General features: G+C 40.0%; 1 protein-coding gene across 1 annotated transcript in view; it reads left to right on the top strand.

The window, feature by feature from the left end:
• Hydr2 (abhydrolase domain-containing protein 2) overlaps positions 1–7,500 on the top strand; it is a 48,892-nt gene that overhangs the window by 39,031 nt on the left and 2,361 nt on the right. Inside the window, exons 2-7 of the mRNA XM_043022959.2 lie at positions 2,568–2,743; positions 3,234–3,401; positions 3,667–3,853; positions 4,609–4,803; positions 5,154–5,308; positions 5,613–7,500. The exon at positions 5,613–7,500 is cut by the window's right edge and continues 2,361 nt beyond it. Coding sequence (XP_042878893.1) covers positions 2,568–2,743; positions 3,234–3,401; positions 3,667–3,853; positions 4,609–4,803; positions 5,154–5,308; positions 5,613–5,758 — 1,027 coding nt within the window. The 3' untranslated portion in view covers positions 5,759–7,500. The remainder of the gene's footprint in view (positions 1–2,567; positions 2,744–3,233; positions 3,402–3,666; positions 3,854–4,608; positions 4,804–5,153; positions 5,309–5,612) is intronic.

Raw genomic sequence — 7,500 nt, 5'->3', positions numbered from 1 at the left:
TATTATCAGTCGTCATCACCATTGCTGTCATCACCACCACCACCAATATGACTGTCATTACCAACATCATTGTCACTATTACCATTACCGTAATTACCACCACCATTATCATTACCGTTACCATCATCATCTTCATCCACGACGTCACCATGATCATCACCATCATCCACGGCGTCACCATGATCATCACCATCATCACCATCATCCACGGCGTCCACAGGAGGATCGCGGGTTGGGCTCCCTGTCCCTTTTATTATTGAGTAATGAACGCAGATGCGAAGTGACCTTTTGGGATCATGCAACTTGGGACGGTGGACTAGGGGTAGGGGATGGGGGGGGGTTAAGGGAAGGGAAGGAAGAGAGAGAGAGAGAGAGAGAGAGAGAGAGAGAGAGAGAGAGAGAGAAATAAGAAGAGGGAAGGGGAATCAGAAAGGAGGAAACGGTGAGATCTTTTTTCTACACAAAAAATGAAAGAGAAAGAAAGATATGAAGGGAAATTGTTCAGAGAAAGTTAAAAAAAAAAAAACATTGTCGTTAGCGAAACGGTCGTGTGGAGGGGGTCGCATTGTGGTGGTCGGGTTGCAGAGGATGCAGTTGCTTTCCAGATTATGTGTCAGGCCCGCAGTCCTCATGCTGCGACTCTCTCTCTCTCTCTCTCTCTCTCTCTCTCTCTCTCTCTCTCTCTCTCTCTCTCTCTCTCTCTCCATCCCTTTCTTTCTCCCTCCCTCCCTCTCTTCGTCCCTCCCTCCTCTCCTCCCTGTATCTCTCCATCCTTTCCTCTTTTCCATCCCTTCCTTTCTTCCTCCCTACTCTCCTCCCTGTCTCTCTCCCTTCTTGTCCCATCCTCTTTGTCCCACCTTTTCTCTCCCTTTTCCACTCTCTTTCATCATTTTCCTCTCCATCCGATTCTCTAATTTTCCTCTTCCCTCTTTCCATTTTTTTACGCCTCATTCTCCCGTTCCTCTCTCCCTCTCTCACCTTATTCTCTCGCTCCCTATCCCTCTCCCCTCCCACACCCCACCCACCCTTTTCTTTCTCTCCTCTCCACCTTCCCTTCCCTTCCCCCATCCCTGTCTTTCTCCCTCTCCCTCTCTCACTCGCCTCTCCTCTCTCTTCCCCTCCTTCCCTCCCTCCCTCCCCTAGCTTCCTTTGTCTTCGTTTCCCCGAACGAGAAACCAGACCAGAGCCGCATAATCGCCCAGCGTAAGGGAGCAACCGAGCAGCCAAGAGAACGACTGAGCAAACGAAAACGAGCCTAAAGCGTGCAAGCAAAAGAAGGGGCGATTAAACGAGCATGCAAAAGAACGACCATCCGAGAGAGAGCAACCAAGAGAACAATCAAATGATTGAACAAGTAAGAGAACGGGCAGCCGAGAGAGAGCAGCCAAGAGAACAAATTAAGAAAAGAGCAACCGTGAGAACGAGCGAACGAGCAAGCAAGCAAAAGAACGAGCGAGAGAGCGAGCACACTGCATGGCGTTGGCACTTCCTCTCCCCCCTCCCCCTGCTCCAAAGCGACCCCTCTGACCTTGAGCGCCAGAGAGGTGTGGGGGGAAGGAGGGGGGGTGCAACACCGCACGAGCCCAGTCATCGATCCCGGGTCGGCTGGATGGGTCATGGAAGGGAGGCTGGAAAAAAGAGAGGGAGAGAGAGAGGGGGAGAGTGGGAGATGGAGGAGAGAGAGAGAGAGAGAGAGAGAGAGAGGGAAGGGAGGAAATGGAGATAGGGGGCCGGAGACAGAGAGACAGACAGACAGAAAAAAATGATATGAGACCCAATAAAAGTAAGTACGAGTACCAGAGATAAACAATAAACAGATAATGAAAGAAAAATAGAAGAAAAGGAAGAAAGATACCAAACAATTGATGAAAGACATGCACCTTGTTGAAAACCGGTTCATCATTATGCAGTGTGAAAAAAATACTCCCAAGACAGGACAATCATCACAATGTTGATTGTGATGTGGTAACATGTTTGCATACAGAAGTGAGAGAGAGAATGAGTGGAGATGGATTAAAGGAAAGACGAAAAGAGAGCACATCACTCCAATTGGCATACAGTATCGCCTGTTGTTTTCCTGCACCCCCTTTCGTTTTTCTTTGCCCTCTTCTCCTTAGTCTGAATTGCCCCTCTTACCCTTTCTGCACTTTCTTTTTAAGGAACTTACAAAAAAGAACATCTTTGATGCTGCGATCTAACGGGGACGTCACTCATAGACTTCATGACAGGGGTTTAGAGTGATGAAGAGGCAGAGGGGGAGGTTTTCAATAGGCTAGGTGGAAAGGAGGTCAATACAGAGATTTAGGAACGGTGTAGGAAAGTGGGACAGACTTGGAATACAAGATTGCATGGGGGGGGGGGGGGGGCAAGTATATGCTTATATGGTTGAGCATTGTTTTGCATTAAATACTGATGGGATTTGAAAGATGACCTTTATGAAGAGCTTTTCCCGGAATATTACATAATAAACCTTTTTCTTTTTTCTTTTTTGATTAAGAAAAAGAAGAAAACTCAATGGCTCCTCTCCTTAGTTTGCTATAACTATTTCCATTTTATTTTTTCCTTAGATATGTGCCAGTCAGATTATGGGGCAGCAGTGGTCATCTTCAGACTATTGTACATGCAACTGTGGGAAGGACCTATTGCCCAACTGTCATGGCCAAGAGGTTCGCTGCCCGACAAGAGGATGGAGCCACTGTGACATGGGATGTGTATGAACCCACTGGGCCCTCGCAGTTTGATGGTAAGTGGAGTGATATGTTAAGTGGTTACTGTAGTGATTGAAGATCAATAGTGTGTTTGTGTGTGTGAGTGTGAGTGTGTGAGTGTGAGTGTGTTTTTATTCACACCCTGGAACATATGACCGGTGAAATTTTGACATCATAATAGTATATCCTCATTGTATTAACTCTCCTATTTGGAATAGTGCCATGTAACCCTAGTGAATAGTTGTTCAGAGATGGGTAGTGTAGACAATTCACCTTAATCTTCATCTTATTGTTTTATCAAGTATTGCGTGAGAATACTCCTATGCAAGTGTAGTCTTGAGTTTAAAAATCCACACACAGTAAACCCACTGACCACAAAGGTGAGACAAGATTTACTCTTTTGTGAAATTCTGAGATATAAGTTCCATTACCCTTTTATTTTACTTTATTTAGATCAGATACAAAGACTAACACAGAAGGTACATCAGTTTTTATCATGATTATTATTGGCCTAACCCTTTACAGAGGACATGACCATTGCGGTATGTCCTGGCATTGCCAACAGCAGTGAGAGCACCTACGTCAGATCGCTGGTGTCACTTGCTTGCTCACAGGGCTACCGCTGCATCGTACTTAACCACCTGGGAGTTCTACCACACGTCAAGATCACAAGCCCCAGAGTGTTCCGCTACGGTTAGTGGGATCATGGGATTTCTTAGATGGTGGATGTAGCATTTGGCAGATATTTGCATCAAAGTGAAATGTTTACAATAATTTTCTTATGATGATTCCATGTTTTTTTCCTTTTTCTCCTAAACATTATTTTTCCTCCTCCTTGATATCTCCATTTTCCTTATTGCCATAAGCCTGTATCTTCTTCTCCTTCATCTTCATTCTTCACTCTTGTTCAATCAACATTCCAAGAATGGCTAACCATACCTTTGGGTCTTCATTGCAGGCCAGACAGACGAGTTCCACCTGATGTTAATGAAGTACCTGGAGGTCCACCCAGACACCAAGCTCCTGCTGGTGGGCTTCAGCATGGGGGGCAACATCGTCACTAAGTATTTAGGGGAGCCAGGTAGAGCCAGGCCAGGTAACATTGTAGGAGCCATCTCCATCTGCCAGGGATATGATGCTGTAAAGTAAGTGTGCAGAACTTTCTTTTCTTTTTTTTATGTCTTTTTTTTTTTTTTTCTCATTCCTTTTATTGTTTTAAACTCTGAAATTGATGTGTATATGTGTTGTTGTTAGTTTATGTATGTGTCTGTATTTTCTTAAGTGTTATAGAAAGTGACTGGAATAAGTTTGAAATTATTGTTTTAATAATTTCAAACTTTGAAATTAATGTGTATATATGTTGTTGTTAGTTAAATATGTGCATGTATTTTCATAAATGCAATAGAAAGTGACTGGAATAAGCTTGAAATTGATGTATGTATGCTGTTGCTAGTTTTTGTGTGTGTGTGTGTTTCTCTACTTTCATTAGTCTTGTAGAATGTAATTGGAATAAGTTATAAGGAATATCAGTATCAATGTCTTTTACCCCAATTCTTTTAATTCTAAAAACACAGTTTTCTAATCTGGAAATAGAGGTATCTTCATATGGTATGGTTAACCATTAATGCAGTTTTTAAAGTGTAATGATAGGGAAATAGATAGTAGAACTGAAATAGAAACCATTTGAAACACTTTTATTTTACTTGCCATGGGTGTCAGAGTTTGACAGCTTTCAAGACAGCTATAAAAAAAATTGAAAATAAATTAATATAAAGTGGTTATGCTTTTTTTCACATTTAAATCTCTCTATTTTTGCAAACGTTTGTGTATACTGCATGCATAAATCTAACTGAGTTCCCTCAATTTTTTATACCTGCATTTTTGCCTTCTATGCAAACAGGAGTCTAAAATACCTCCTAGAGTGGCACAACTTGGCTCGCATCTACCTGTTCTCAATGACTGAGAACATGCGCTCCGTCATCATACGGCACAAGGAGGCCCTCTTCACAGACGAGGTGAAGCGGAAATGCAACATTGAGGAGCGGCGAGTCCTCTCAGCCGCCACCCTACCAGAGCTCGATGAAGTATACACCAGGTCAGTCATAGGGGAGAGAATGGAGCTTTGTTCTTGATTTCTTCTTCATCTTCTTTTCTTCTGCTTCTTCTTCTTCTTTCTCTCTCACTCTCCTTTCTCTTTTTTTTTAGTGGGAATTGGAATTTGCTTGGGATAAGGGTAGATTTACAACAAATGTGACAGCAAAAAGGAATAGCTTAGTTCCCAATGGTGTTTATATTTGTTAACAATAGCATATAATGAAAAGTGCATTTACAATGATTTTGTACTTTTCTAACCCCCATGAACAAATTTTGCCTTTTTTCTCTTTCTTTCTTTCTATTTTTGTGATATAAAATCAGCTCATTAACAAGTGACACATTTTTCAACAGGCGCATCTTCGGGTTCAGGAGCGCAGAGGAGCTCTACCGTAATGATAGCTCCGCCAGCTACATGCATAACATTCACATTCCAATTGTGTTTATCAATGCTCGTGATGATCCCTTGGTCCATCCCGACTTGTTAGGCATTCCAGAGGCATTTGTCAGTAAGTATAGGAGAGATGTAATTGTAGCTAACACTCTTTTTCTTTCTTTCTTTATCTTATCATAGAATAAGAAAGATATATATTTATTTATTTTCCTGAAAATATAGCTAGACTTGAGATTGCTTTTTTCTTTCTTTTTCCTTTTATTATATATAAAATGCATTGTAGATGTAAGAGAAATAGTTTGCTGACTATTTCATTATAATATGTTGGTTGTGAACAGAAAACAAAGAAAAGTAAAAGCAGTTATAACATTTGATACACCTATACTAATACCTACCTCCTTCTTCTCCTTTCAACACAGAGACTCATAGTAACTCCCTCTACATAGAAACAGACCATGGAGGCCACCTGGGTTACTATGATGGCGGATATATTATGCCCCAGGCAGTTACATGGCTCGACAGAACGGTTGTATCTCTTGTCACAGCATTGGCAAATAATCAATAGGGTTTCTGGAATTAGATATTTTTGAAGACATTCTAGCACCTTCAAGAAAAAGGAAAAGTTCTGCAAAAGTTTATGTGTGCAAGTACCTGTGTGTAAAAGACATGCAGGTTAATATATACACATGAATTTGTATACACACTGTATATTATGTATTGCTCTCTATCATGTCTCCCAGAAATTTTAAACTATGGATGAGCTTGAACATGATAGAACATCAATTAAGATATAATGAATGTATATAATTTAAAATCCAGCTACCAGTGAAAAGATATTGTTATCAATTTTTGGGACAGTGTGCACAAATATTTGATATGAATGTGATATTGTAGCACAATTTCTGCTCAACTTTGGACAATAATAAGATAGAGATAGGATATTATTATAGATTTTATATAATTTTATTTCAGTCAGAGAAAAAGTTTTTTATAAATTCATGAAATATGTTTTTTATAGAGATGATTTATGCGAAAGAAATTCGGTTTACAACATGGAAAAAGAAAGATGGGCAGAGAATTTCTTTATCACAAAGTAACCTGTTTTACATTTACCCTGCCTTAATGGAAAGAAGACTGGTTGAAAGAATTGTGTTATAAAACATAAAGATAAGGAACAGTCTTGAAACTGTTTTTAATTCAACATCATAATATTACATTCTTAAAACAATGAATGTGCCATTTTTGAGTCTCTTAAATTTAGGGAGAGACTCTTTTTTTTCATTTTCATGATCACCTTTAGTCATTAATTTTTCACATGTCATGATGAATGAGAAAAGTTCTTCATTTCAGAATTATACTAATGAGTTGTACTTTAAAAATATATACATACACATGCATACACTTGCATATGTATATGAGCACACACACACACACACACACACACACACACACACACACACACACACACACACACACACACACACACACACACACACACACACACACACACACACACACACACACACACACATAATTTTCTTGAACATTTATGTTGGTTTTTGTTATTTGGAATACACTTGTTAACTTTCATGTTTTAGTTTAGAAGTTTGGAAGAAATGCATGAGAATTGTACAACACAGTATCAGCTCTGAGCACTAATCTTGTGGCAAATGTTCAGATCCGATAATTCAGTTGTTATTAGACGGTTAATGTCACTTTTCTCCAAGACAGTACAATGTGCAGTGTTTTAAGATAACAAGTTTATAGTTGGCAGGGCATTGTACATTGTTGCAGTGAGGATGGGTACTATAGGTCATCATTTATCTAAGTACTGTAGTATGAGAAATGTTTTGGTGCTTTTAAGTATATCAGCATGTTAGATGCCTGCCAGACTTGAATGTAGGCCTTATTACAATGGCATTGTGTCCTTATTTAGTGAAGAGCACTTCAGCTTGAAAACTAAGATGTTGAGGAAAGCAAGAAGTTGTCGAATGTATGTCATCGGATTCAGTGTCAAAAGTTATTTACAGTTTTGGATATTCAGACATTTTCACAGGAACAGTTTGGGAATGCTATACGTAGCAGAAGATAAGGTAGGGTAGGTAACCCAAAGCTAAACCAAGGATTTTTGGTGGACACGAAATGGCAGCAATCATTCACTTTTGCTCATGTTGGGCTGCCTCCTTTCCCATTTAATGAGGTTGCCATGGAAAGAAACCTGTCTGATGCCTGCTATTTTCACAAGGATGCTGTTTGTATCACTGAAAAATAAGATTTAAAACATATTTTTCAAGTTGTACTTACAAT

Source organism: Penaeus japonicus, unplaced genomic scaffold, assembly GCF_977035675.1.
Source record: "Penaeus japonicus unplaced genomic scaffold, GWHDUDI00000001_assembly GWHDUDI00000025, whole genome shotgun sequence".
Classification (NCBI taxonomy): domain Eukaryota; kingdom Metazoa; phylum Arthropoda; class Malacostraca; order Decapoda; family Penaeidae; genus Penaeus; species Penaeus japonicus.
This window is presented reverse-complemented; position numbering and strand designations above follow the sequence as displayed.